Below are 27,210 nucleotides of genomic sequence, written 5' to 3' on the forward strand. Positions count from 1 at the left end.
CGCGGGCGGCGGCGCTGCCCCTCAATGAGAGCCGGGGCGCGGCGGGGCCGGGGCGCAGCCGAGAGGGAGCCGGGCTGGAGCCGCCGTGCACAGACGGGCCTTAGCCCCCAGGTGAGAGCGAGCAGAGACCTCGGGATCCCCCCACCCCAACCCCGGGCTTGTAGGGGCCTCAGCCGGCCCGGGCTTGTCCCGGCCCCGCGCCCTCGGTGAAGGCGAGAGGGAGCCGCCGGGTGCCGGCCGTGGCCTGGGGATGTGGCTGAGCCCCCCCCAGTGTCCGCGCCCTGCGGAGAGGGACGGGAGGAAAGTGCGGGGGTGCCTGGTGGTCACCGCGGTGCGGGGCAGCCCGTCTCTCCGGGTACACGGGGCCAGGAGAGCCCCGCGGCTCCACCCGGGGGTTCCTCGGCCGTGGCCGAGCACCGGGGCTGGGCCAAGGGAGGGCGGGGGCGGCCGGTGACCGTCGGGCCTGCGCGGGAGCCGCCGTGGGAGGCGGGAGGCCCCGCTCCTGCGGCTCCGGGGGCGCTGGGCTGAGGTGGGGCCGGGGGCCGCCGTGGCTCCATCCACAAGTGGGACGTGCGGGAGGGAAAGGGCCAGAGGAGCTGGCCTTGAGCGTTAGTGCGGGCTGCCCTGCCTTCCCTTGCTGCCCTCGGATAAGTGATAACGCGTCGTCTGTGCGAGATAAACAGAGGGTTTGGGATGCTGTCGGTCTCGGCTGAGCCAGAAGTTCCTGGGGGATCTTGTTTTTATCTGGGTAGGTTCTCTCTGCGCCCGTCTTTATCCTCTCTGCAGCCTTACCCGTGTAGATCTTGTAGGAAGAGAAGGGTGGTGCCTGAGCGTGACCTTACCTGGGGAAGGGCAGGGAGCGAGGTGAGACAAAGCCGCCCAGTCATGTTTCCTGAACAGCTGAGGGAGGCCTGACTTGGTCATTCTGCGGGAGCCCTGTTGAATCGATTCTGTTCTCAGAACAGGAGACTGAGCCTTGGCTATGCCTGGGTGCTTTCATGGTGGAAGGGAACAAGGAGGCTGCACCTGCACAAGGAGCAGTCTTGCCATTTTCAAAAGTGAAGTGTATAGTCTCAGTAGTTTGGGTTTTGCCTTTTTTCTTTTTCTTTTTTTTTTTTTTTTTTAACTGTTTTAACGTTACTTCTCTGGTTCCAAGATCCTTGTTTCTCTTCTGAGGGACAGGGAGGTGCCTGTCTGTTCTCATCCTCAGAGGTACATGATTTTCAGGAAAAGCTGTCTTTTTTTTTTTTTTTTATGTCTTAAACATTCTCTGCCTGCCCCCTCCCTCCCCCCCGTTAAAGTTGTCAGAGTGAGAGTAGGAACTATCAACTGGGAACCAGACTTGTGGTTCTTCAAAGTGATTTGCTTGAAGGCTGAAAATTAATTTATTACGGAGAATTTAACAGCAACAGCTCAATCTTACTTGACACGCATCTTTGTACTTATTCACATGTAGCAGACTTGCTAGAATAATTTGAACTATGGATTTTTGCTTATGATCAGATGATACCAACTTAATATGGTGGAATATTTTGCATTTATTTCCTCTATTAAATACTTCATTTAGGAATAGAATAGACTTCAGATTAGTCCTGTAAACAAGTTTCCTGTGTTAGACTTTAGTAGTAAATTGTTTATTTTTACTTCTTTTGGAGTAAGCCAACTTGATTCTGTTTTGCATGCCTGGAAGAAAGTGAAGCTGACCTATTTTTCCTCGTGTTATGTATATACTGCAGAGGAATTTTTAGTCTAAAGATTTAGCTGGAATGCTTTACAAAAGCTCTTAACTGAAAGCTTAATTTGACCAGACAATATCCTTTCTTGGCCATTTTTTAAAACTCTCAAACTTGTCTCTAATTGTCAGTGCAGTGGTAGAAAATCTGGGTAGAAGAGCAGTTGAGGCATTTTGATCAAATGAAGTCAGTAGTGATGGGACACTGCCTGGACAACTTGGATGTGTACACTGAAATCCTGGATGGTTTATAATTTCTGTGATCTAATGCCTCGTTTGGGCTTTAAGTTTTTTCAGCTGCTTAATTGATTTTGCACCTACTGTTATTTGTCCAAATGCTGGATAAAATTACTTGCTTCTCTAGGAAGTGTTGGGCTCCAGGCTTCACATGGAACAGAATTGTCCTGTGAACAGAGCAGAAGTGGCCACATGAAACAGCAGAACAAGCTCTGTCATCATGATTTGGGAATCTGGTTCATAGTTTGTTCTTCCTGTAAACCTGTTCACTTTCCATGCAGTGGATAATTGCATGTTAACTCAATCATTTCTTACTAACTAGATTCAAGCTCCATGTGACTGATTAAATGAATTGCTTTCTATTACACAACCAATTCCTGTGAATTAATAGCCTCTCTTAGCAGGAGTACTGTGGGGGCCTGTTCCTCATGGCAGCTGTGCAGGCACCAGGCACCCATGGGAGGGCAAGTGCACAGTGCCTGGGGTCAGCTGCTGCCTTGTGCCTGTTGCTGCAGCAGCTCGGGATGGCGGCAGTGGTGTCTGGGGTGTGAGGGAAGGGCAGTGCCTGGGGAGGCCACAGAAGTAGTTAAATGAAGGTGCTTGCTGCTTTTCACTTCCTGTGCCTGATTTCAAGTAGCTTTGCATGACTGACTTAGGAGAGGGGCTGATCCTAATTATCAGCCAGGTTATATAGCAACATATGTTCTCAAACTCATTCTATCAGTTTCTATCCTGCTGATAGAAACTTTCAGTTTCTAGGTTACTTCTCTTCATCCACCTTTGAGCCCCGTGTCTGTGTTAACTGTTCTGCATCACTGTCAAGGCGTGGTGATAAGGTTCCATTGCTTGTTACCTGCTATTGCTTGGGCCAGTGAGGTCAGCACTCTTGGCTGTTTCACTTTCCTAGTGGTAATAGTCAATTTTGTGGCTTTTGTTGTATGATGCAGTTGATGCTTGGTAAGAGGCTAAAGAACATGTATTTTAAAAGTCTTTAATAACTGCTAAGGAGCAATCATTTTGTTGGTAGTTCTTCTAGCCCATTAAACAGAACTAACCAACTTTGCTCCTTGCCTGCCCCAGAAATATCAAGTTGTCTTGTCATTTAAGCAAGGTAAGTCTTTATAACTCGCGCTTTATCTCTTCATGTTCTTCCAAATATTGCTTTAATACTAATATTAGAGGATCTGTTTTGTCTCTTGTGCTTGAGATGTGCAAATGTGTTTCTCAAGACCTGTCAAAATGAAAGTCATGGAGTCGTGCAATGTGAGAGTGTTATTTAGGCTGATGTGTAAGTAGCTACTTGATTCTTTACGGTAACAAAAAGCTTGCTTAGAACTTCAGCTCTTTTCTGTGGAACCTTGAGCCTGTGGCCTTCCTTGCTGAAGCTGTTGACAGAGGAATAATGGTTGATTACATGAATATGAGACTTAAAGGAAATGCAGTCCTGACTAGGAATTTTTGCTGGATCACAAGTCAAAGACCGAAAAAATCAGTTCTGGGATTATAAGCATTTGTTAAAGTCTTAATCCTGTCAGCTGTTACTTTGTGAATTAGTGATGCTGTCAGTTGAAGTGATTAGTGTGAAATGTTTTAGGCCACTAATAATGCAGCGAAAGTGGAGTTTTTAATATGTTCTTCTTAAAATTGGAATGTGTCAAAACTAATCTGAAGTCAAAGCATAGAACTGGAAGGCTGAGAACATGCTGAGTTAAGCAGATGCTGTGATTTCTCTGGTTTCTAGCTCTTTCTGTATGTATTTTTACCTGTAGTGAAACATTATTTTTCAGAAGAGTGCTGGAGACCTAGACTTAGCCCCTATTTTGGGCATGGTAGATGGACATATTAAAGAATATTTTCAACTTGGATTTAATATTGATGACTTTTTTTTTTTTCTCCCAAGCTGGTGGTTTGAATTACAGGTTTAACAGAGAAAAGAATCCCACTTTATAGACAAGATTGTTATAGAGTACTTCATTACAGGATTATACTTAACATGACAAAGCACTTTAAAAGATTATTTGTAGGAACTACCTGAATCCTGGACTACATCCTGTAGAACACACACTAAAGTGGATTTTTTTTTAAGTAGGTGTTTTATAAGGTTAGTGCTACCCTGCTCCAGAGGATGCTGCCTTGGGCACCAGTCTAAAGCAGACATTTGACAACTGAAGTAGTTTTAGATCAAGTTGCATGCCAGTTGCTTCAGCTTTCCGGAAAAGAGGTGATTTTGCTGATTGGGGAAGCTGTTCCCTGATTAAAATGAATTAATTGTCAAGTATGTCGTGATCTGTGATAGAGCCTTTCCACTAAACTGCTGCTGCAGTAAGAAACTCCTCTCCATGATGTTACTCTTTTGCTATTTAGTGTTCTTGGCTTACTGTGAGATTTCATGTTGGGTAGGTAAGGAATTGTCATTAGTATACTCACCAATAAGTCTCACTGACTGACTTTTATGGCAGCTTTCTGCTTTTATTTGCCATGTCATAAAATAGACTAGCCAAGAAATTTAAGGAAATGGTGTTTCAAAAGACAGCACCAGTTTCAAGCACACATTCCTATCTCTCTTTGCACTTTATCGTGTTTCAAAACACAGTTTAGGAACCAATTTAATTTTTTAAACAATTCTCCAGGCGTTGGAAATTTACTTTTAAGTTTGTCATATAAGGCAAACTAAATTCAAATGAGGCTTTATTGGTTGAATCTGTTCTGAAGTTTTAATGGAAGGAAACTAATTAAAAAACTACTAGGCAGACCAATTGGTGGTGATACTGTCCATCTTTATCTTCATTTAGCTTGAAAAGCAGGATCAAGCAGTGTTCTTGTCCAACTCCTTTCTTTAAGTATTCACAACCATCTTTTAATATAATTTAGTATAATAGTATAACAGAGGCCATAGCAGAGCACGAACCTGTTACACTCTTGTAAATAAGTATTAGATAAGGTTTTTAATTAAGTGTTAGTCATGATGGATTGGCTTTAAGTTTTCTCTGCTGTACTACTTGTGAAGTTGAAAAATGGGCTTTCCCACAGATAAGATTTGAAGCAACTGCATTGCTGGGCACAGACTTAAAGTTGCTGAGGCTGGAAGACATTTGTGGAGACAGCCTAGTCCAGTCCTCCTGCTGACTGTGCCACTCCTGACCCATAAACTGCCTCATTATCATCTCTAGGCAGAGCTTTGTGCACTCCAGCTTTTCTCATGGGAAAGACAAGTCTCCTGCCTTGCTGGTCTGTCCTAAAGAGCCTGTGGCCATCCACACAGCAGCACCGTAACCCTGAGAGCTATTCCAGCTCATCTCTGTGATCCCAGTGAGGTTCCAACCCCTGCAGCTACACACAGACCCCCAACGTCTCCAGCCCGTTCCCTGTACTGCATTAATTAGTGCATGGAAGCCCCCTGGTGTGCTAATTTCCCAGGAAAGGCACGGGCTGTGAGATGAGCTGGCTGTGTGTCAGAATAGTAGTTTTTTTATTCTGGTAAAGTGCTCTGCAGAGATAGGAAATGTCTCCAGGAGCACACAAGAATAAATGCACAGTTTATATTCTGCACTAGTTCTCTATGTTCATGTGACCTGTCATTTGCTAGGTCAGAAAGTGAAGTGTCCTGAGCTAAATGTGTCCTAGTTCTCAGTGTTGAAGTCAAGGGGTTCTGAGTTAATAGTCTGCCTCCCAAACCCAGAGGTACCAAGCACGTTACGTTGTGCCACTCTTCATTCTACAGCGCTCTGGAGGCTGTGTTGGAGAGCACACGTTTGGCTGTAAATGCCTTTATAGTGGTAGGCACAGCACTCCTTGAGGGAGACCAAGGATAGCACTTCTCCCATAAGTAAAGCTCTCCACAGCCTTTTAGTCTTCTGAACTATGGGGATACTGAAATTGTGTAAGACTCTTGTACTGGTGTAATAATCCAGTTCCTGTTTGAAGATAGAAATACTGCTTTTAGCTTTGGTATAAAGTATATTAATACAGTAGTCTGGAAAACTGTCTGTTATTGAAAACATCTGCTCCTGATCCAGTAGAAAGGCAGCTTCTTGCATGTGCAGAATACCTTGGTCTGGTGTTCACTCTACCTGATTGGAGAAACTGGAGTAAAGAAATCTATTTAAAGATGATTTAGCAGAACAGCTGAATTATGGGTACTAAATGTTACTATTATTGCTTTGTGTGATGTAAATGCATTGATTGAAAGATGGAGGGAAAGGTTCAGGGCTTGGCACTTGTGTGATGTTGCCTGATTGAGGGAGCCTAGTGACTCACAGTACACATCTGTGAATCCTTCAGTGAAGTGCTTAAAATAGTGGAAGTACTTTCATGGGCTATAGGAGATGATCCCTGAGTGCCCCTAGGGAGCTGGGATTCTATGGTTAAGAGTGAGGTCAGGATGGGGAATTATTACTTGCCTATCTGCATCAAATATGGTCTCTACAGTGGCTTATATTTCCCCAAATGGAGATGTGAGTGTACTGGTTTGAAAGCAAAACCAATGAGAGACTCCAAGTCAGAAATACAGTTTAACAGGAAAGGGGGAAAAAAAGAAAAGGTAAAATAAAATAAATAAAAAGTGATAGTACAAAAGACCCTTGACAGAGTCAGAATACAACCTGACACCCTGTTAGTTAGGGTGGTGGAAGCAGTCCAGATGAGGTGGTCTTGTTAAAGCAGTGATCCCGTAGAAAGTTCTGGTAGCTCTTGTCCTCTGGAAATCTAATGGGTAAGGGCTCCCTGTGCTGTCCCAAATCCCAGATTATATCCAGGTGGGAATGCTTGGCTCCTCCCCCTGGGCGGAGCATCTCGCGATGAGATGATATCGTTCTGTGAGTCAGGCAGTGGGTCTTTGCCCATTAAACAGAGGGAGCTCCGGAGGGAATTACCTGTGAGTCATGGGGCAAGGCATTGACGGGCCATTACAGAACATAGTCTGGAGGGAGGGAGGGAGGGAGGGAGGGGGCAAGGGAGACACTGCCCCGCCTGGTTTCAACAGCTCATGAAGATGGTGATAGAATATGTACTTAGGGCACATCTTACATGATAACCTAGGACAGTGAGCATGAGACCTGAACTTCAGTTTGCAAGCAAGGAGTGCAATTGTATGGGCAGAGACAGTTGCTTCTGCTGGTAGTACCTAAATAATGTTTTGACTTGTGATTTATCCCAGACATCCAGTTCACTAGGGAAGCATGATCTAGTGAGATACAGCCTTTAGGGGAACAACAGTAGCAGTTTGTGGCTTGTCTGCTGCAGTGTCTGGTGCTGTTTGTGAGACCAATGGGCTTGATCTGGGAGCCCCAGGGTAATAGTAGTGGAGCTCCTGCAACTCTGTAGCACACTTCTTGGTTGAATTGGCATTTGTTGGAGTTTGTGATATCACTGATACTGATAACTTTCTTGTGGATTATGTAGCTACAGCTTTCTTACTGAAACCATGTTGTAACCTGGTACTGAAGTAAGATTTTGGTAATTTTGAGCTCTAATGTGCCACTTAAGACACTAATTGTGTGATCTGTTTGACATGGCTGCTGTATTTGTTAGGTTCCTGGTGATCCAGTTAAAATTGGTATGAGATTAACTGTCTGAAGCATGTCACCACTGTCTCTTAGTGGTTTGATGGACTTCACATACACTGTGTATCAAAGATGGACATGTTTCTGCATGGGTGAGCTTTCAAAGGAAGTATAAATTGAAGTTGAAATACACTTTGCAAGTCAGTGGGTGTGAGGCTGTTGAACAAGTCTGTTGCCTGAGTGTCACTTTTCTGGTATGAGCCAAATTAACTAGTGTGAACAGTGGTATCATAATTCATCTTAAGTAATTACACAACTAGACTGTTGCCACCACAATGACAAACTCTTATCATAGTAATACTGATTAATGGTATTAACTCAGTCTTTGTGCTTGTAGAAGATTTCTGTCAGGTTTTCTAGCAAGATCTTGCAGGGTAAGAGCAACATGGTAGATCCCTCTCTGCTGTAGTCTGTCTGCAATTTGTCTTCTGGGTGTTAATATTAGACTTGGAGGCTTTCTGAAAGTACTTGGGGAGGTTTGGCTAGATATCTCCCTACAGAAGAAGTGGTTTTAGCTGTAATGGAACTACTGTCTTCTGACTTTCACTCTAGGTAACACTATTTTGCTGAAATAAGGAGCATATCCTGTCTGGTGCTATATATGCTCTACTAGTTGCTCTGTACTGAGTAATATGGAAAATAATGTGGAGAGTGAATTTCTTTTCCCCCAAAAAACTCTATGTAACTATGATGCTTGGGTGCTATCTGTGCAACAAGGAGGCAATTTTATAACTGTACTGCCTACATGCAATGGTAATCTCTTGATACTGTTGATACCTGGCTATTATGAACATTAGCTTTATAGCATGACATTGAAATCTTATTTACTTAAATATAGATGTATGTGATTTTTTTTTCAGAGGGAGGACAGGGAGAGGGTGTTCTCTAGTGCCTTAAAAGCACTTTTTGAGGGAAGTCCTTTTTCCTCTCAGAGCTACCACTCAGAAGCAAGTTACTTGGCTATTTTTCTTTCACTCTGATGGAATTCTAAAAATACAACCAACCAAAACCAAGCAAGCAACAACAAAAATCGCTCCCCAAAACCCCCCCAAATGAACAAATTAAGATATTTAAGTTCCTTAGGAACAGGGATATATATTTGCTTATATTTCACTTCCGCATAAAATCCGAGTTTCAAAGGGTTGCTTTGAAGTGTTGCACTTCTGAGCAACTGATCAGACTGATTCTTTCCTGTGACTAAATCTTTGAAGCAACTTTGCTATTAGTTCCAGTTTTCCTTAGACATCAGGGTAATTCTTAGCAAAGTTATTGGCTTGAGATTACTGGTGATGTGTAAGGTAATGTCTGTTTTATCTGTAGTGACTAATCTAGAATGGTCCTGTACTGAATGATGTGAGAGGGCATATATTTAAGAGTTTCATCTAGTAAGTAAGTATAAATTAAATATTGTCAGATTTGCTTTCCAAGCTATACTGATGCGTCTCTGAAAACTTGTAAGAAGAGTTGGGCTGTGCTTGGCAAGGATGGAGGGGATTGTGGAGAATGTAAGTATATAAGTATTTTGTACTTAAAACAGATTACTGTTGTGGTAGTCCAGATCTGAACAGAGCCTTAAAAGATGGAATTATCCAAGCCTAGCTGTAACTTGTTGGAAAGAGCACCATGCTGGACTTTGTAGGTTGCAAGGACAATGGTCAGTTAAAGGAACAATGCACCTGGGAGTCTCTTGTTCTTCCTGTTCTACATAACTGTAGGTGCCAAAAATATTTTGTATACTAAGCCCACTCTTCTCAAAATCTCTTGATCTTATTAAACATTTTTAGTCTAAGTTAAGAGCTGGCTTTGCATGCAAATGTGTGGAATAATGAAGAGTAAGATATAGTATGGAGACCAGGGTCACTAATAGGGATTCTTAATCCTAATTGTCTGGTATCCAGTGGTTGGATGTCTGATGCTATTGATACTGTTAGAATATTTTAGTGTGATATCTGTGTCCTCTTCATGCATGCAGAGAGAACTCCTGACCACAACTATATTAAAAATACTGTTTTTATACTCCCCGTGATATTTTCCAGGTGAGCAAGTCTTAGTGACTCTCCTGAAATACAAGTTCATTTCACAGTCTGCAGTCTTTCTTATTATGGAGGTTAATACTCCAATCTGATCCATTTGATGAAAAACAATTCTGAATTGAAATGGCTCTTCAATCTGTGCCTGTCATTTTCCCAGCCTTGTAGGAGAAGCAGAAGAATAATGACCTGGCTTCTGGTTTAACCTTTAACTGCTGTGACACAGTGAACTCGCCAGTCCTGGTCTTGCTTTATGTGTCTGTTAGTTAGCAGTGTATGTGTATAAGTGTGTATGTGGCTCCTGCCAGAGCATATTTGTGACAGCCAATGTCTGTAAGTGTACACACAATTCTGGGGAGTTTAGGCAGGATTAGTAGCTAGTGATAATTGACTGAAACAGGTGTAATGTAACTTTCATGTATCAAGTAAATGTATTTATTCTGTGTTTTTTCCTGTAACATTTAGGGGTATGGTTGGTGCCACTTTGAACAAGAATCTCGCCTATATAAAGAGGTTAGATCACTTCATGTGTACGGAGTAAAGTAGTTCCTTGCCTTAAATTTTTACTTTTCATCCTGATATTATAAAGTCTTAAGTTTTCAAAATCTATTTTGAGTTTCCTGTCCAGTGCCCTTATCATGGCAACTGCAAGTCTATTAGTAGATCTTAAGGAGAGAAAATGTCTGATTACCAAATCTGAGGCTTGGGTTTCACTCCAGTGCTCAGCCTGGCCACTGCAGCAGGGTGGTGGCTGCCCCTTATCTAAGGAGTGAAATGTGAACAGGGTCAGGAAACTGCCCTGTTTCTGCAGCAATATAAGCAACTGCTTGGCTGCTGTAGTTCCATCTTCTTTGGCCTTTGTTGTACAAACTGCTTTTCTCCCTTCACATCAGCACTGAGGTGTGTGTGGCCTTGCAGATGTGACTGGCAGGCCCAGTGGGCTGTGCTGGATGGTTCTGCTGCAGGAGGAGATGGGCTGGAACAGGCAGGGACAGGGAAGAGGGGACTGGGGGACAGGGGATGGTGATGGCAGCATTGGATGATATAAATGGGGACTGTGAAACTGCCCCAGTGTGCTCTGTGAGACACCTCAAGCTGAATTAATTCCTTGATCCAATTAAACATGGCCCAGAAAAGTCTATAAAAACAATTGAAAAGGTAGAAATGTCCAGCATTACATGGGGAAAGATATGAGGATATCCCAAGCAGGAATTTCTACCAAACCCATCATGATTTCTGTTTAGCTTGGAAACCATTAACTGGATATATGCCAAGAGGTAAGATATTAGCACAACAAAAGAGGACAGAGTAGCATTTGTAATTTTTCAGCCTGCATATCCTAAAATTTTCAGTGGCATTAAATATGCCACTTAATCTCCAGTGGCTTTTTTTAGTTGAATTACCAGTTGGAGCATTTACAGTCCATTGGAAGCTAATGGAATTTCAGTACTTAAATATTTTCTGAGTAACCTCAGAATGGCTGAGGAGCTCTTACAGTTCATAGCTCAGTGAGATTGTTAATTAGTTTTGTGATCCAGGGAATTTCTGTGACTGCATTCTTGTGGGCATATCACAGAACCAAACACTTCAAAGCCTCTAATTCATATTCTGATAAATGAGGATCACTAAAATACTGTTGCAAAACCTTGTTCTTTCTGTGCTTGCTTTTGATGACATCATATTTAAGTCTTTATAATAGGTTGAATACTCAGATTTTCCTTTAAAAGTAGATATCTGAAGGGTTTAACAAAGCTCCTCTGTCAAGCTATTGGGCTAAGGGTTTCTAGAATCCTGTTTTAAAATCCAAAGAATGGCTGCTTTCAGTGGCAGGATAGCAATGAAAAGAAATGTCCAAAGATATCAGCTGCACAGCAAGAGAACAAGGGCTGATCTCAGCAATTTTGAGCTTAGAGCTTTATTTCAGTTTTAAATCTCTGACTGAATGGAAGAACTAGCAGCAAGTCCAATTAAAGCCTTTGGAGGGTCTCAGATTCTTTTATTACAACAGTAGAATATTTACTGGGAAACAGGTAGACTTAGTGAAGCTTTTTTTTTTTTTTTTTTTTTTTTTTTCCTTGTGTACTTGGATGGAGTGTAGCAAAGTTTCTTTCTTGTGGAGTGACAAGAGCTTTTTCCTTTAAGTGTTTTGCAGCTGTGGTGTCTTAATGCATGTGAAAAAAAACCAGGGTTGTTGAAGTGTGGTCTGGTTTGAAATCTGTGTAGTTATTCAGTCACAGTCTTTGAATTTTGGTATTAGGTAAACCAGTCCTGTTTGTAAACTGCCTTCTGAGCAGTTTTACTGTTTAGGTTGAGGAGAGGGTGGAGAAAAAGCAGTTTACTAAGCTGTTTATAAACAATTACCTTGAAGTACTCAGTTTCAAGGGACCAGCCAAGAATGACACAACATTGTGCAGGGGGCTTTAGTTAACCTGCAGAAATTGTAATCTATACAGATAAGGGAAGGCTGAAATAGCTGTGAGTTTAGGGTTAGATATCTTACACTGAAGGTGCCATGGTTTGATTAGTCCTGTGGCCAAGAAGAGATCTTCAGAAGTTAAATCAAAACAGCTGATTAGTAACTCCTGTGGTTTGAATTGTAGATTCTGTGCTTCATGTGGGCAGCCTGTGGCTGCTGTAACCTTCCTTTCTTGATCTGAGGAGCATCTTTCACCAGCCTCACAAAGCTCCTATTGTGCATAAGGCTGTGTGTTACCTGTTATAGGATAAATACACCATTATCAGGTCAGTGGCTCAATCCTTATCTTTTAAAACAGATGAAACAGGTGATCACTTCTATTTTCCTAAAGAAGAAACACTGCTAGAAAAAGTTTATTCTGACATGGGGTCTATCTGGCAGTTTATTTCAAAGCAGGATGAATGGTAACCAGAAGAAACAACCTCCCCTAAGTCACTCCCCAAAATAAACTTTCAGAAGGTTTGAGGTGTGGTTTTTGCTTCTTGTTGGGGTTTGTTTGTTTTTTTACAGCTTATGACACTTAGCATATGAAGTTCAACATGGTGTCATTAAACCTGAGGGTAAAATGACAGATGGAAATTAAATGGATTGACTGACTGCCTAATAGATTCTTGTCCTGTCAGGGGAGGGTGAATCTTGCTGGAAAGTAAACTGTGTCCAAACAAGAAGTAAAGAGCAATAGGGGAGAAGGAGGCATCTTAGCACAGTGTTAGGTGTCTTGTCTGGACACCTACTCAGAGTGAGCTCTTCAGCAGATGCAGTAAGACCCTTTGCCTTAAATCTATGCCCCTTAAACTGAGGGGACTTGAGTAATGTTTTAAAGCAACTGCAGTTGTTACAGGTTTTTCTAGACACTGCTCCTTTTTTGAGAAGTGGTTGGATTTCCCAAGACTTGTTTTTCTGTGAACAGTTGAGATAATGTCAGTGTCTTGACTGCCACAAGGATGCTTAATGTACAGAATGGGAAGAAAATTCATCCTCGCCTACTAACAGAGGAGAGAGCTTCCACTTGTGTTAATAGATTTATTTATTTTTTTAAATTATTATTATTTTATTTTTTTAACCTCAAGGAACTGTTAGATGTGAGCTTTGAACCATGTTGTGTAAACCATTTCTTGGGCTGCAGAGGTGGAGATAAAAATAAACAAACAGTTGGCTCCAATGCCTTCTCTCGTTGCTTTATCAGAATATTCCTGTTACCGTCTCACCGTGCCCCTTTCTGAACCAGTGACGTGCTGTTATCCTGTTGTTCTGTAAGCACTGGTACTTCTGCACTGTACTGATTGTGCTAATCCTGTGTCACACTGCTTCAGCCTGGCCTTGTCCTCTGTTCTTGCTTCTGCACTGCCTGGCTGCTCTGGGCTGGAGGGGCCACGCTGCCTCTGGTGCCACCAAAGAAGAGCTGCTTTGTGTGAAGCTTCTGGGACCTCACTGAGTGCACAGTGCTCACGGTCTGTGTTGTGAGCACACTGCTGCCTTCACAGGGTCCATGTAGTCCTGGTCCTCTGCAATATTCAAGTGGCACTGCACTGCAGGGATCAAGTACCTTGGCCATGAAGAGCTTTTTTAGATGCAATCAAACTGTAAATTTTTATGCTGTTCACTGGGTTTTGTTTAATATTATACTTGGATTACTTATCAGGTAATTCTGTAAGGCTGACCTTGCAGTTTCTACAGGCTGTTGTCGGGGTGGAATAGAGAAGAAGGATTTAAATGCTCTCTCCACTTATCTTTATAATGAACTGAATCAAACTTGTCAGTATTTTTCCTAACAGACAGCAATTCATTTACCATGACCATGTAAAGATGTGGTATTTGTATTGACAGGAAAAAGAAGTCTTTTCTCTTGGCTGTTAGTAAATTATTGCTGTTCATAGCACAGCACATAGGACTTAGTGCTGCTGCCTATATACATATCCCTAAGTTTGTGATGCCAGAAAAATGTTTAATTTGAAAACGTTGTGTAGGATATCTGATAAAAGGATACTAGGATACTCATAGGTTAAAACCAGTTACAATTATACTGAAAAGTAGCTAAGGGTCACACTCCAGAAAGCGGCTTATCTACTACTGTGAAAGCCAGACTACTCTTGAACTAGGACAAAACAGCATTCTCTACAATTTAAGAGCAAGCTGTGTTATTTCTAGAACACTTAAAGTCCCTGAACTATCTCATTGTGTGGCCAATCTGTAGCTCTTGTTTCTTGGGTGTTTATGTCCAAGCAAAGCTGAATTCTAGTTTACCTTCTGTAGACCATGTGGACAATAGGCAACACAACAACTTCTGAGGTTCAGTTGCTACCTGTTGTGTTTTTTTCACACTCCCTTGGCAGGCAAATGTTCTCTTTCTCTCTTGCCTCTCTGGTGACTAAAAGTTAAAAATCAATGTCTGTGGCAATGGCTGAATTCACTGTTCCCAACAAAGGTGTGTTTGTGCTGTACAGGGAGAGAACCTATGGAGAAGTAGGAATTGTCACGCCCCATTTCTGTACTAAGGAGTGTCCAGGATGAGGGAGCTGATGTATAACATAATAGAGATTACCAGAGGAAAATATCTGTCTTCACTTACCAGTGTTTATCCCAGAATGAGCACTTAAAGATGATTAATTTGCATTGTTGTGCTAAATGTATGTAGCAAACAGGTGTGAGTAAAAAACTCTGCATGGAAAAATACTGCTGCTCAGATGTTTGAAAAGCTGTCCTGAGGGCGCTTCTTGATCGTTGGCATGTTTGTTCTTGTATGCATGAGTCAATGAGTACTTAGTTTGATTTGTTGCTTTTCAGAACATCAAGTCATGACAAGGGGAAAAAAATAGTCACTATCGGTGTATTCCAAGGGCAGTTATCCAGAGTGGTCATGGAATTGTCAGCCTCAGGACTCAGGGAACATAAACTGCATTGCTTGGAACAAACTGCTTTCAGGGGAAGGTTTGGACTGGACAGTATCCAAAGGTCTCTTTCCAATAAATAATCCTGTGGTCTGTTTGTAGGCTGATGATCCCTTGGCCTCTTGTTAATTTTGTTTAGGGCAGCTGGTTGTCCTGAAGCTTTTTCCAATATACTGCTCAGTAACTTCTACTGTTGGCCTTGTGTTTCCATACAGTGGCACTTGATGATGTGGCAGTTGCAGTGTTTTTCTAGAGTAATTGTGTCCAGGTAAATTTGAGACTCCTGGAAGGTCCAGTGCTTCTGGAATAAAGTGTGCTGCTATAAATCAAGGCTGGTACAGCCACTTCCTGAGGCAGTGTTTTCTGAATGGTCTGCTGGTCTCCTTACAGCTCTCTGCCAGGATATGAGCGGCTGGGGTCCTTTGTGGTGCTCTGAGGACACAAGAGTCTCTATCCTGCCATCTCCCATATACACATCATGTGTCTGAAATATTCATATTTGGGTTTTTTTCTGTGTGGGAATCCTGACTGGTGACACATATTTGTTTCACTTATTTCTGCTTTTATCTTCAGTGTGCTGTCCTTAGAGATGCTGCTCTGTGCTAATCAGCGTGGCAGCTGCTGCTTGTGCTTCTGATACAACTACTGTGTCCAGCTACTCTTAAAAAATCCCAACCAACCAAAAAAAGAAGCAGTATTATTTTTAAGAAGCCTCCAGCATTTAATTACTAGGCTTGCATAACACACAAACAGAGGCTTGTTAGCTAAGGCTTGTTTATTGAAGCTTATTCCTTTATAGCTTAGCAACATCAGGAGAAGAATAGGAACTGAGGTGGTTTTTGTTTTTTTTTTTTCCTAAGCAAATTAGATTTGCAGCATCAAAAGGGAGGAAGAGTGTAAAATAAATGCTAATGCCATGTCATAAGACTTTCTGCTAGAAGCTTTTGCAACTTGTTCCTGCCAATTTGCTGTGTATCGCTGTTGTTTTCTTAGCCTACATGGGGAGAAGATCAAAAGCTGATTTCTGCCTATGAGCAGATCTAAGGTATAGCTTAGCATCAACATTAAATATTTTAGAAAGGTGTAATGCTTTATAACAAGAACAATAAAAAAACCATTTAATTTCATGTCATTTGAGAAAGAGTGGGTTTCTCTTTAGAAACTGCTCTAGACAGTAGTCTTGTAGGCTGGGTTTACAAATAAGAGTAGCTTGCGAGAAACCTTTGGCACTTTTATTAATCATACAGTTGTCACAAATAGGAGGTATTTGTTTTAATGCCTTGTCCTGCTCATACTTCAGGCATGGTTTGCATGCCAGTGCATTGGAGTGGCCCATTCTTTAGGCTTGTGGGGCAGGGTTTTAATCTGGTCTTTTGGCACTTGTGGGGCACTTTACCTGCATGTCACAAATGTCATGGATGGGTGACTGTGCTGCTTCTCTCTGCAGATCTGACTGGTTGCCTGGCACTTCGTCTGTGGCAAGCAGGACAATGGCTGCCAGCAAAAGCAAGAACCAGAGTTCCTTGGCCCTCCATAAAGTGATTATGGTTGGCAGTGGAGGTGTGGGCAAATCTGCACTCACACTTCAGTTTATGTATGATGAGGTAAGTAACTTTGGTTCAGCTTCTGTAAAGCACAAATTCATATGGCTTGCTAAGCTTTTTTTTTTTTTGTGGGGTGGGAACTAAATGTGATGAGCAAAAGACCTCATGACCCAACTGGCTGGAGCAGGACGTAGAAAGTTGGGAGATGTGCTCTCTGGGAACATCTCTGGATAAAGGTGACAAAATTAATGCTTATTTGGGAAAAAACGATATTCAGAAGTCATTCATAATGTACAGGTGCTTGTGTACAGAAGCTGTTACTACTTGGAGTTGAATTTAATTTTGTAATTTAGGTCAGTTAAAACTGAAGTCAGAAGTAAACATTCTAGCTCATTCTGAGCCAGGTGATGAAGTGGGCATGTTCATAGCGTGAATTCTTCCATACTGGTGTACAGGAAGCTAGATTAGGCAGCCCACACTAGTATGTGAAGGAATACATGATCCTGCAGTTCAAAAGTTAGCCTTTATCTATAGGGTGTCCACACATACTGTAGTAGTGTAAGTCTCTCAACAGGTGATGTAGTCATTAATGAAAGCCAGCCAGCTTAACTGGCCTTAATTGTTGTGTTCTGAGGCTGAGAGGCTCTTTACTTCTACTTCTCTCTGGGTGCGTGCTGCTGAACTAAGTTGAACTGGCAGTGGCTTTGTGGATCTGATCAACACTGAATGAACTAAAGTATGTGCCTGTGTAATTATGGAGCAGGCTTTCATGTTCAGCAGCTGGATGCTCTCATCTACACCTATTAAAAGTTCAGATACCTGTACCTGAAGTATATTCAAATGCATTTTCTTAAAGTGGGAGATCTAGATAATGCCAGCAGATTGCTGGTAACCTATACTGCAACTCTGTTCTTAAATTGTACTGAAGTTGCTGAACAGTGTTCAGTGTAGCAAAACTTGACTAGGCAAATTGGCTCTTAGATGTATTAAGGGCTTAAATAATTTGCTTTTAGTTGTAAAACTAAAAAAAAAAGAAGTGGTGTAACTTAGTGGCTGACTGAATTATGAGAAGGTTTGGGGGAATTTAAATGTCACCGAAGTGAAAGAAGGAAGATGGACAAATACTGAAACTGTTTGACAGTAATTCTAAACACTAATCCCTTTCTTGTCAGTTTGTAGAAGACTATGAACCTACCAAGGCTGACAGCTACAGAAAGAAAGTAGTTCTGGATGGTGAAGAAGTTCAGATAGACATTCTGGACACAGCAGGACAGGAGGATTATGCAGCTATCAGAGATAACTATTTCCGCAGTGGGGAAGGGTTTCTTCTGGTCTTTTCCATAACAGAGCATGAATCCTTCACAGCAACAGCAGAGTTTCGGTGAGTAGTTTCTCTCCTAGGCAGGGGAAGTTATCCAGTTCCTGTGTTGCTCTGACAACTCTGCCTAAAAGCTGCAGCTCTTTATTCATTGTCTGTTACCATTTGATCAATAAAAGTGACACCTGACCATTTTGCTCTCACTAACTGATAACCTAAACCACACTATTCAGCCTCTGGCTTTAGTTGTCTTCATGCCTGCAACTTAGGAGTATTACGCCAGCAGCAACTTCAGGCAAGTAACAGATTCTTGGACTCTTAAAACAGGCATATTCCAGCCAATTTTCGGTCTTAATGGATGTGAAGTTTAATTATCTTAGAACAGTACTTCTGGAATTAAGTCTGTCTTTTGGCCAGGTTTCAGATACAGTATTGCTTACTGCTAGAAGCAGGTGCTCTAAGGAAGGGAAGGATTAGCCTCCACTCTCAGGTATGGATTGGTGCCAAACAAGGGTTGGCAGCCAAGCATTGCTATTGTATTCCTAGAAAGACACACAGTAGTAGTAAGCACTTCCATTTTTCTTCTTGGGATTAGCAGTTCTGATGTAAAAATTGGCACCAGATTGACCACAGAAACTGCTTGTGTAGTGTGGGGGGGTAAATAGAAAAGGATTTAAATCACTGTTTTGGTTTTAGAATCTATGTAGCCACATTCTTTAGGGCAAGTGTTCTAACTCTTCTTGATAATACCCGTTGCCTCAGTAGAAGGTAAACTGGAGATTGCCTGGAACACCTGTATAACTTGAAAGAAAACTTCCCAAAGCATAGGAGAAGTTTAAGAGTTCCTTATGCTTGTCAGAATAAAAGCTCTTTATCAGTCTGCCTTATGTTCCCTTTGCTTCTGTGGTACAAGGTTAACAGATACTAACTGGTAATGGAAGTGCTGTAGCTGGGGATACTTATTTCTAGGGTTTTTTTTAAAGCTTGCACTCCAGAACTTTGGTCCAGGTTCTTAACATACCACACTGTTTCAACAGTAATGGAAGACCAAAAAAATGTTTTAAGATAAAAATACTGTTCCTTTGTCACGTAATACTTATATGACTGTGTTCTGCTTCAGAAGGCTGGTATGGGACATGGAGGCAGACCTCAGTTTGTTCTAACTGGAGCTCTGAAAGGACCCAACAGTTCAGCTGTTACAGGACTGCAGATCTGAGTACTAGTACCCTTCTTAATGTAAGATGAAGGAAAAGGTCAGGTAACATTCAACACAAAGAAAATGAAACAAGTGGAAGCACTGGGTTTTGGCTTATGTGCCTAAGTGAAATATAATGTTAAACCCAAGGCTTTGAATGGAAAAGTGTAGGAGTATTTATCTTGGCAGTTTGTTTTTTTTGTTAGACTTCTGTAACTAGGTTAATGGTGTCTTGGTTCAAGATTCCAGCACAGCAAAACAGTGAAAAAGCAGTGCTACCCCTGAAGATGGGCAAGAAGGGCCTAGGAGCTTTGTGGTGCAGAATCTCCTACTTTTCAATGGTTCAGAAGTAAAACAAATAGTGAAATTAGTTAAATGGAATATTTAGGCTGACATACGTGCAAGAACCAGCTCCTTGGTCCAGGAAGGGGTGTGGGATGGGTAGTATGAATCACTGACATCCCAGGCCAAACTGCAGATTGGTATTATTGATCCTTTAGGTGCCAGAATTCTAATGCTATGAAAAAGTTGAATACTGAACAAACTATAGGCCTGTCTTTAAACCCTAGCTCTCCTGCTGATGCAGTGTTTGCTTTCAGTGCCTCTGTAATCTGAAAATGTGTGAAGGTGCAGTTAAATGCAACAGCAGATTGTCTGCTTCAGTGTTAATGCTATTTTAGAGTCTCATGTACTCTCCATACATTGTTATTTTGTAGATGGAAAATGCAGGCATCTGAAGTAGTGTGGTAACTCACTGAGATGAGAGGGTGTAGCACTGTGCTCATGCCTCGTTTAGCTCTTCTTCATAACAAAATGAAGCAGTCTGAAAATAGTATAGAGTGGTAGAGTTCTTCCAGCATCCTAGATGGACAGCAGCATGGGTCAGTGTGGTTTCAACTTGTGTTTTACCCCAGTAACAGCAGAGACTGAGAACATGCAACATCACTCCATCTCCTTTCCTGGACACCAGTATGCCCTCTTAGCATGACAGGTTAATGCTGACAGTTGGAATATCTTCCTGGAGTCTTTGAAGGAGGAAGGTTGCTGGCATTTAGTTCAGAATTCTCTCCTTTAGGTAAAGTTTAGGTAGGCATTAGGAATGATTTCTGCCAGCTAATCAGGCTGTTTGCAACCTACTGCCTTGGCAAAGACTTGATGTTGCCCAGACCTGTATTGAGATGTGATGCAGGCTGTGAATTAAAGATGGTGACTGAATGCCAAGGTAGAACTTGGCAAACATGGCACTTGTACTCTTTTCCTCATTCAAATGTGAACTCCTGCTGCCAGTTGCTCTTCTGCCTTACTCTTCTTTCCTAGAGCCTGATTACTCACTAACCGGTAAAAACTGCCTTCCTGGAAGTGTGAGGCTTTCAGTAGTGTAAAGCCTTAGCATTACTATGCTAATCTTGGAATAATTTTAAAGCGTGTATCCAACTGTTGGGAAATACCCAGCTGTAAAGACTAATAATATGCAGACCATTTGATCCACTCCACGTAAGTGTGGGAGTTTTGTTGCTACTACTAACACAGATATTTTTATTTTGAATATCTAATGCATTAGGGAACAGATCCTGCGTGTGAAGGCTGAAGAGGATAAAATCCCTTTACTGGTGGTAGGAAACAAATCTGACCTGGAGGAGCGCAGACAAGTGCCTGTAGAAGAGGCTCGAAGTAAGGCAGAAGAATGGGGGGTGCAGTATGTAGAAACCTCTGCAAAAACTAGAGCCAATGTAGATAAGGTAAGATAAATGATATCTGCTCAATTAGATCATCGCTTCTTGTTTAGTAGCTGACTCTTGCTGGGACAAAAGCAAGTTCAGGGTTTTTATTTAAAAAAAACCCCAAACCCAATGAACTTACTCCTGGAACATGTACACTTAAGCACATACCTAGCTTAAGGGAACCCGAAATCTGGAACAAGTTAAAGCTATTGTCTTGTTTTAACTGTTTGTACCTGAATTAATAATTTTTCAATAGTACTTTGGGTAAATGATTCTCAGGATTCCCTAATATGTCAATTTGTTTGTAGGGTGTGTCCTTATAACACCAATAAATAACAAGATATGGACACTTAGAAATTGTTTCCTCTTCCCTATAAATCTACGTAGTGTGGTTAATCTTAAAAATTTTATTCTTGTTTTCTACCAAGACTACTTTGAATTGTGAGGGGAACTTTTTGCTGTGTCCCTGTCCTGTTTTGACTTGTCCTTGGTGGTATAGAAAAGTTATTCTCATGTTATTCTACTGCTGGTTTCTTGCATAAACAGTGGTGGTGGGATATTCTGGAAGAGAAATAAATTATGACTTTGGAGTGTTTGTCCTGTATAGAGGACAAATCAATTTCAATCATCCCCTTTATTTTGTTTGTAGTGAGGATTTCTTGAAGAAAAGGGTGCCTTTTTACTTCAGCAGTTCACAGAAGATGATCTGAAATTACTGTTTGCACCCTAAGGCTTCCAAATGTGTCTTACTAATATGCATCTGTTTAAAGATTACAAATTTTAAGCAGTTTTCTCTATGAATAAAGAGCACTTGCAGCTAGCTGTACTCTTAAGTTCTTCTAGACAGCTTCCTGTTCTTCTGTATTAGTTCACTAGTGGAAATGCTGTTGGTGCACAAGTTACTGGAAGGAACTCCTCTCATTAAAACTGCAATATATGGAACTCCTGAACTGAGACCTTTTGGTTTAAAGGACGTGGCATAATTTCAGTTTGGTAAAGAACCATTCTGACATGGAGAATGTTACCAGAAAGTCACCCTCAGTTGCATAAACTAGGTGATGTAGTAAAACATGAATATTTAGAATTGCTTTAATCTATAAGCATATCACTAATGAATGGCTAGCCTGTTCTATATTTAGACTAGTTTTCTGATCAGTTGGGATTAACAGCAGTGAAGCTGTGTGTGGAGTGTACTAGCATGGTGATCTAGATTTGCTGTTACAGGTCCTCACTGGCCACCTTGTGTGGCGTACTGGTTATCCTCTGTATAAGCACTGTTTGGTGCATTGTAAAGATATTTCTCTTTGTGGTGATTGTGTGTTAATACTGTGGCAAAAAAAAAAAGAAAAAAAAAAAGAAAAAAAAAAAGAGGGTTTTGAATAATAAACTAATCTACTTTTGATCAGTAGCATGGTCTTGTTTCCAAGTATCAAAGGTCTGAGAGTTCCCTTTTGGAAAAAAACACAGTCTAGTTCTACAGAGTGATGCTGAACTTTTGTTCTGTAATCCTAAGAATAATTATGGTATGTACCTAAATATCAGGAATACAGGGGTGAAGTTGACTAAATTTAGGATTAAAAAAATAGAGACATAAAAGGAAGCATGACTTTCTCTGAATTTTTCTTGTAGCATAGTTTTGAGAATTTTTTGTGCCCTGTCACCTGAATGCTGCAGGTTTGTAATTAGAGACCAAGCAGAGTAGTAACTACATGGAAAGGACTGCACTAACTGCTTTCCATTGTTAACAGCAGTGGAAATGTTTGCTACATACAGACAGATGTTCTCATGAGCTCTGAGTGCTACTTTTGTGCTACTTATGGCATTCAATAAAAAGCTCTTAAAACAGGGCTGTTAAATTTTTTTTTTTGATAGGTAAGATTGTGCAGCTTTTTGTCACTGCTTGACACTACATAATTCTGATGTTGAGTTTGTCACAGGAATCTTTGTTTAGACTTCTGCTGTGTTGAGTACAGTGTGGTTCTATGTCTTTATTTGCTGCTGAATAGAGTAGTTTTTATCTGCTTTCTGGTGGCTGATCTTGTTTAATCTTTCTTTATTTTTCCCTCCTAGGTATTCTTTGATTTAATGAGAGAAATAAGAGCAAAGAAAATGTCAGAAAACAAAGACAAGAATGGCAAGAAAAGTGGCAAGAACAAGAAAAGCTTTAAAGAAAGATGTTGCTTACTGTGATGCTTTGGAACTGTAAATATCTATCTACAGGTGGCATGGATAAAATACCACTAAGGATATAGGGCTGGATTCATGAAAGGAAGTCTGTATTGACTCCCTTATCTTTTGCTTTGCATATCACACCTTCAAAATGTGAAAACAACTTTGCAACCATTTCCAGTATCCAACAAAACCTTTGCCTCCTTAAACTGAAATGGGCTCCATCTTCCAACTTTCAAAACTAGGAATAATTTCAGAACTACAATCCTTCTACTTGGTTACACAATGTACTTTTGTATTAACTTCCTTCTAATGTTTCTCTATGTTTCTCTTGAACGTCTATTGGCCTTAACAAGCACAGCTGTTCAGGTTCAAACACTTTTTCCCCGCTGTTGCTGCCCTCCTTGATGGTGCAAACTGCAGAAAGGCTAGATGACACCTAGGAAAGGGTTTGAGTCTCCATCTTCTCTTAGTTGTCACTGATATTTCTTACACTGAAATCTGCTGACTTCCTCCCCACACTCCATGTAAGAAATAACAACTGACAGTTGAGAGTCAAGTCAAAACAAACTTCTGTGTTCTGTTTAGTCAATACAGCATTCATGAATCAAGCCTATGGACTCAATTCAGACTTACTTAGGAAATGCAAAAATTGATATTTAAGTACAGGCTAGATGCATTCCCTGTTGGGGTCTATGTTCTCATCCTTAAATTAGTAGTATGGGGTGAGAAAATGACTGTAAGCCTTTCTTCAAAAGGAGTAGTATTATCACCATCTCCCCAAAATGCTGTCCCGGGTTTCTTCCATGTATTGTGTCTCGACTCAATTACATTCTACATCTATCATCCTTCTCTTCCCTTGTACTGGAATAGTGGAAATAGGTGTTGATTTAATCAGTTATGTTTATGTTGGAACACTTGTGATGATAATGTTGGAAAGTGAGAACATCTGCATCTGTCTCCTGTCTTGCTGAAGATGAAAATGTTCAATAAGGGTGGGTCCCATCACACAATCATGACCTGAATTGGTGAGGCATACATGCTACCTCTCAATGATTAGCTGGCTAGTGAACTGTACGGTGTCAAAAAGCAAATGAAGTGCAGTTGCCACATCTCTTACCCACTGTTGATTTTATATGTAGTTTCTGAAGCACAGCAACCTAGCACATGATGAGTTTTGCTGTCAGTTTTGCATTGGTGGTCATGTCTGTTCAACAAAAACAGTCTAGAAGTGGAAAAGTCAGTACTTAGCAGGTTCTGTTGTCAGCTGAACGAAATGAACTTTCTGATGCAGTTTAAATTAAGTGCAGTTGCCAAAAATCACTTCTGTCACTGTGGGAAAAGAGCTTTCTTCTGGTTGTGGAGTTTGTCAATGAATTGTGGCTATCTTCTGCCTCCAAGGAATAGAGAAGCTTGAAGAGTAACTGTATCTTGCTGGTAACTGGACGCTTAAAACACAGTTGCTTGGTGAACGTAATCTAAATGGTTGTTCAATGAAGCTCACTGCAGCACTAAATTAACTAATGGTGTTTCTTCCTGAGATGGAGTAGTGAATACTGTTCAATACTTAGTGTTGTAAATTTGAGGTTGAATTTTTTTTTTCACATGTACTAGATTGCTTTTGTGCATTCCATCTCTGAACATTGAAAAAAGTAAGATGTGATCTATATCAGAACCTCTGTTGACCTGAGGTTTCACAGGGACTTATCACAAACTCATTGTCTTCCATAACTAGTTCATCTTGTCAGGCAACTCATTGGATTGAGGAAACTGTACTAAATAAAAGGTGCTGTAATCTTCATTCTTGTCAAATTAAATTCCTTCTTTGTTACTATTATCTTGTATTATGGGCAGAAAGAATAGTTAACCAGCTCTGGAACTGCTTCTCTGTGAACAGTGTAATTAATTATGAAGTTGGCTTTGTAATACCCAATAGTGTTTTGAAGCAGAAGCTGGAAGCCTGCTGACTTTCAGAACTTGTCACTTGAGCTGTGTCACCTGTGTCTAAAGCCTAAGCACCTAATAGGACACTGGAAGCTTTAATACATCTAACAAAGTTTCCTCTTGAACTTCCATGGATAAAAGTCCATTTCTGACTGTATATTGTGCATACAGCAAATGAGTGTCCTCTTCTGGAGGAAGGCAACTCAGCTAGGTTTGGTTTTGGTTGAGACTTAAAGGTTAAGTCCTTAATTAACCTAAAGGATAAACAACAGTTGAGTTCACATTACCAGCTTATCTAGGTCAAGCCCCTTCAAGGCGGGCTGTAAAATGTGTCTAACAGAATTGAACAAACTGTCCTTGCTGTATGAATAATGAATTCAGCAAAGCTCACAATGAGCAGCTCAGCTGTATTGGCTCAAGAGACCTGCATGCCTTGACCTTTGATCTCTAGTCTTAAAGTACCTGACAGTATTTGATAGGACAGATGAATTCCTTCTCAGAACAGCAAGTCTCTCACTGGTGTTCTTACAGTCCATGTGCTGTTTTCACTCAGGTTATTTTTTTTTCCTCCAACTGATAAAGCTATGCCACTGAGGTGGACCTACTTGGAAGGTGCTTGCTGCTTCATGGCTTGATGCTGCATCTCTTCAGTGTTCTGTTCTTGTCACCTGCTCCAGAAAGACTAGGCCTGGAGACTAAATAAAGCAGCTTTTCAGTGTTCCTCTCCTGTACTTGTGACAAACTCAGTCTGACTTACCAGTTACAGCTGAAAACACAATAAACAAAGCAGCTACCTTGCCTACTTTGGAACAGTGGGCAGCAAGCTTTCTGACTTGTACCAGGAAGGCAATAAAACTGGTCTCCTGGAATGGAATCCTATTGCCTCCACCTCATGGTGGAAGTGCCTGAATGTATGCCCTTCTGAATTGGGGCAATGTGATTTGGGGATTCTTGAGTGGCTTCCAGGTATACTTCACTGGATATCAATGGACATCAGCATCAGGTGGGTTAAGTGGAGTGAATATAAGATGGCACAGCAGCCTGTAAGCAGTGTGAATGGAGCTTTGAGTAACTGGGGATCAGGCACATCAAATAAGGGATGACTTTGGCAGCAGGGGGTATGTGGCCCTGCTGTGCAGCTGAGGAAACTGAAGGCTGAATTGAAGCTGACGTATTCTATCAGCCTTTTCATGTTGGGTAATTAAAAACCAAGATTTTTCTTTGTTGGTATAATGTGCTCTTAAATCATTCTGGAGCATGGCTGTAGGCAGGTAACTGGATATTTGCAGCTGGAGGTCATGCAAGACTTGACTATGCACTTGCACTTAAGCATTCAAGTATTACTCTTGCGCAATGGCTTAACATGAAGTCAGGGAACTGTTTACTGCTACGTGCAATCCTCCATATGTGGCTTAGCTTCAAGTGCTCCAGTTTTCCTTCTGGTTTGAGCAGAGCAAACAAGCCCCTGTTATAACAAGGGCTAAGTCATTATATGAAGAAAAGCAGATTAAACCCCAGGACTGCAAAGGCAGACTTTGACTGTTGTAGAGGAGCATCTCTCCAGGTGGGAGTACAGATGCAGCAATGAAATGTGTTTTCAGTGACTTGTGCCATATGTGTTCTTATACAGACTGATACACCTCTACTGCAATTTCTAGAGGAACACTTGGCTTGATGAGGAGAAAGGTGTATGCATTTATTTATTGGGCATTAAACTTCAGTAAGATGTTAACCATCTGAAGTTCAGTTGAGTCCTGTCTGGCTTAAGTATAATGCTCATGAATACTTCAGGTCTAAGGTACAAAACTACAATCTGGAATGTAGTAAGAGGTATGTAGGGGAGAGATGTATCTAACTAAATGCTCACCCAGATCTTTTTTTAAAGCTTTCCAAAGCATTAACCCAGTTCTTAGGCCTGACAGGTCTATCAATTCTTGCTCAAAAAGAGAATACTCTTATCAGTTCAGCTCAGAGCTTATGTAGACAGAAGCTTTCCTTAATTGCTATAAGCATATGTTGCAGTGTTCACCTCCTGTTGACTTTATAGTTGGGAGAAGGAGGGAAGAGGAACAAAAAAAAAAAGCTATGATTTTCAGCGTAATCTCCACACTTCATGGAAATGGCAGGTGTTCCTCTTGGGAGGGGAAGGTGTTATCTCTAACACCAAGTGAGAGGTTTAGTGTAGAGGAAGTGATTGTGATTGCAAGACTTAATGAAACTGCCTCTAAACTATATATGCTATACTATATAATGTAAATTCTTATTTTTTTTTCCTTACATAGCTTCAGAGCTTTGTCTCTAACTTGCACAAACATTTTTAATGTCTGTAAAACTGGTCACTTTTCATTATCATGCTAATACAACTGATTTGTATTACTATTGATAATAAAAAGAA

General features: G+C 41.2%; 1 protein-coding gene across 1 annotated transcript; it reads left to right on the forward strand.

Moving 5' to 3' along the window:
- On the forward strand, positions 1-26,901 carry RALB (RAS like proto-oncogene B). The gene is made up of 5 exons (XM_083865287.1): positions 1-111; positions 16,372-16,528; positions 17,641-17,849; positions 20,543-20,720; positions 22,773-26,901. The coding sequence occupies exons 2-5, from the start codon at positions 16,415-16,417 to the stop codon at positions 22,890-22,892; spliced, it is 621 nt and encodes a 206-aa protein (XP_083721413.1). The 5' UTR covers positions 1-111; positions 16,372-16,414; the 3' UTR covers positions 22,893-26,901.
- The last annotated feature ends 309 nt before the right edge of the window (positions 26,902-27,210 follow it).

The sequence above is a fragment of the Zosterops lateralis genome (assembly GCF_965231275.1).
Source record: "Zosterops lateralis genome assembly, chromosome: 7".
In the NCBI taxonomy this organism is placed as follows: Eukaryota; Metazoa; Chordata; class Aves; order Passeriformes; family Zosteropidae; genus Zosterops; species Zosterops lateralis.

Coding starts and splice junctions, on each gene's coding strand:
- RALB (XM_083865287.1), top strand. CDS start 16,415: ATGGCTGCCAGCAAAAGCAAGAACCAGAGTTCCTTGGCCCTCCATAAA. Junction 17,850..20,542: donor ACAGCAACAGCAGAGTTTCG/GTGAGTAGTTTC, acceptor CTAATGCATTAG/GGAACAGATCCTGCGTGTGA. Junction 20,721..22,772: donor CTAGAGCCAATGTAGATAAG/GTAAGATAAATG, acceptor TTTCCCTCCTAG/GTATTCTTTGATTTAATGAG.